The sequence below is a fragment of the Impatiens glandulifera genome, chromosome 7, assembly GCF_907164915.1.
Source record: "Impatiens glandulifera chromosome 7, dImpGla2.1, whole genome shotgun sequence".
NCBI lineage: Eukaryota > Viridiplantae > Streptophyta > Magnoliopsida > Ericales > Balsaminaceae > Impatiens > Impatiens glandulifera.
In genome coordinates this window covers 26,494,732-26,498,158 of record NC_061868.1, presented here as the reverse complement: position 1 = coordinate 26,498,158, position 3,427 = coordinate 26,494,732, and the positions used below count along the sequence as shown (strand labels likewise).

General features: G+C 38.9%; 1 protein-coding gene across 1 annotated transcript; it reads left to right on the top strand.

Annotated features, from left to right (window-relative positions):
• Window positions 1-564: 564 nt before the first annotated feature.
• Window positions 565-1,422, top strand: LOC124909653. Its single transcript, XM_047450312.1, has one exon. It carries the CDS (start codon window positions 565-567, stop codon window positions 1,420-1,422), a length of 858 nt encoding a protein of 285 aa, XP_047306268.1.
• The last annotated feature ends 2,005 nt before the right edge of the window (window positions 1,423-3,427 follow it).

Here is a 3,427-nt window from a genome sequence, read left to right as displayed (position 1 = left end):
AGAATAGTTCGAGAGTTAAGATCAAACATTGACAAGTTTTGACTTTTACAAAAAAAATAAACAACAAACTGAAATTACAAACAACAAAGAGAATTACAACAAGGAAATAATCTTTATATTAGGCATATAAAATAATGGAAATAATCTTTATATTAGGCATATTAAATAATATCATAGATTATGGAAATAATCTTTATATTAGGAATATAAAATAATATCGTTATTATATTATTAGTTTCCTTATTAATCTTTTATAATGTATATATATTGGATATTTCCCTAATGTAAAGATCAAGAAGATTAAACAAGATTCTCCCTATTCTTTCATGGTATCAGAGCCCCAGGTTCTCTTTTCTTTCTTTTTTAAACCCAGCTTCCGCTTCTTTTCTCTAAACCTAACTTCTGTTTCTTTTCTTTCTCTCTTCTTCATTTATGGCCGAAAACAAGGTTCATCCAGCCACCATTGTTTCCAACATCAAGGCGTGCATCCCTATCACCCTTGATTATGAAGGAAAACAATACAACAGCTGGTCCACCCTTTTTCAATTTCATTGCCGTGCTAATATGGTGATCAACCATATTCAACCTCTAACAGTTAATCCTTCAGTCGCGGTTCCCGCTCCGACGGAAGCCGAAAAGGCTTTAACACAGAGACTTGATGATATTGTTCGTCAATGGATTTACGGGACCATTTCTAATGATCTCCTAAATTCTATCCTCGATCCTGATGACTCGGAAGTTTATGCTTGGAACAGATTGCAGCAATTTTTTCTTAACAACAAATCTGCAAGAGCTTTGCAATTTGATGCGCAATTTACAAACACCAAGCTTGCTCATTTTGATGGTGTTAAGTCTTATTGCGCTCAGCTAAAAACTCTAGCTGATAATTTGAGGAATGTTGGAGATAAAGTCTCTGACAATCGAATGGCTCTACAACTTTTGAAAGGCCTCTCGGAGGAATATAAGCCCTTTCGAACGTCCGTTCGTCATCGTAACCCGTTGCCCTCTTTTGATACTCTTCGTTCAATGCTTGAATTAGAAGAACATGAGAATGCTGCTGATATCTATATTGAGTCTCAAGTAGAGGCTCACATCACGCAATCCCATTTATCGTCCCAAAATAATGCTGATAATTCCCATTATTCTTCTCGGGGTAATAATCAAGGTAATGGTGGCAATGTCCGGAAAACCACCAAGGGAAAGGGCAGCTCCGACAAGGGTAAGGGTGCCTTTAGCAATCAACAGCGTAATGGTGGTGCCTCACAGCAGCAGCAAAACCCGCAGCGTGGTCCTTCCGCCTCGCACCAGCAGAAGACCCAAGTAGGATGGATGTATCCTCCACCTTGGGCATATTGTCAGCAAGGCCCTTGGGATCTTCCTCCCTGCCCATATCCATCACAGGCACCAGGCCCATCTCCTTAGTCCGCCACGAAGCCCAATCAGCCTGCACATCAGACCGGTATCCTCGGGCCACAACCACCTTAGGCTTACTATATGTCAGGCCTATCGTCTCAAGGTTACATGCCAACCAATATTGATCAAGCAATGCACACAATGACATTGTCTGATCCAAACTACTATATGGATACGGGTGCTACCTCTCACATGACAAATTCTCAAGGTAATTTATCGTCATATTCTCCCTTGATCAATAGTCATAATAATTCAATTATTGTTGGTGATGGTAGCAAAATTCCAATTCATGGTTATGGTCACAAATCTCTACACTAAAACACACTTCAACTAAAAAATGTCCTTCATGTTCCAAAACTAGTCAAAAATCTCATCTCCGTTAGGAAATTCTCTATTGATAATAATGTTTCCATTGAGTTTGATCCTTTTGGGTTTACTGTGAAGGACTTGCAGACGGGGAGCAAACGAGTGAGATGTAATAGTAGTGGCAATCTCTACCCTTTTCTCACAGATCGTCAAGTCTTCTTTTCTTTCACACCGTCAGCTTTTTCAGTTATTTATCCAAATATATGGCATTCCCGTCTCGGTCATCCGGGAAATGCAATTTTAAATTCATTGCGTAGTAGTAATTTCATTCAATGTCCTAAGGCTAAACATGTTTGTCATTCTTGTCATTTGGGTAAATTAATAAAATCGCCTTTTCCCGATTCTATGTCTCATACTACTATGCCATTTAACATTATACACAGTGATTTGTGGACATCCCCTATTCCTAGTTCTCTCGGCCATAAGTATTATGTTCTCTTTCTTGATAATTACACGAATTTTTTATGGACTTTTCCGATCTCTTCTAAGTCTCAAGTCTATAAGTTATTTATTCGTGTTCGAACATATATTCGTACTCAATTTGAGAGAGAAATTAAGGCATTCCAATGTGACAATGGTACTGAATTTAAAAATGTTCGTTTTGAAAAATTCGGTCACCAACATGGTATGACTTTCAGTCTTTCTTGTCCTTATACCTCTCCTCAAAATAGCAAGGCCGAAAGAAAAATAAAAACAATCAATAATATTGTTCGCACTATTCTCTATCATGCATCCATGCCACCATCGTTTTGGCATCATGCTCTCGAAATGGCTACCTACCTTCACAACATCTTACCTACAAAGCTTCTTGGTTATAATTCTCCAACTCAGATTTTGTATCAAAAGCATCCTAACTACTCTCATCTTCGAGTTTTTGGGTGTTTATGTTATCCTCTTTTTCCACCTTCCAAAATACACAAGCTTGAACTTCAGTCTTCTCCTTGTGTTTTTCTTGGCTATCCGCCCAATCATAGGGGATATAAATGTTTTGATATGTCATCTCGAAAAATTATAATAGCCAAACATGTATGGTTCGATGAGTCAGCATTTCTTTTTTCCAAAATTCATACTCCGAAATCTCATACATACGATTTTTTGAGTCATGATTTAGGTGCCCTTAACACCCATCTCTTGCATCAAATTTTCACCACACCCGAGCACCAACACCAACCCACAACCACCCCCCAATATTCTCCTTCTCCCATAACATCCCACACTCACCCTGCGAACGAGTCTTCAAACTCTCCCACTCCTCCTTCTCCCGTAGCATCCCACCCTCACCCTATGGCCACTCGTAGTCGTCATGGAATTGTCAAACTCAATAAAAAATACCAAGACCACTCTCTTCACACTTCTACCTTTATATCACCCATTCCAAAAAATCTCGTACATGCTCTACATGACCATAATTGGAAAATTGCTATGCAGGAAGAATATGATGTGCTTATTGACAATGGTACTTGGGCCTTAGTTCGGCGTCCGTCTAATGTAAATATTATTCGTTCGCTTTGGATTTTTCGGCATAAAACGAAATCTGATGGTTCTTTTGAGAGACATAAGGCTCGTCTTGTTGGTGATGGGAAAACTCAAAGAAAAGGGATTGACTGTGATGAAACTTTCAGTCCGGTTGTGAAACCGGCAACTATAC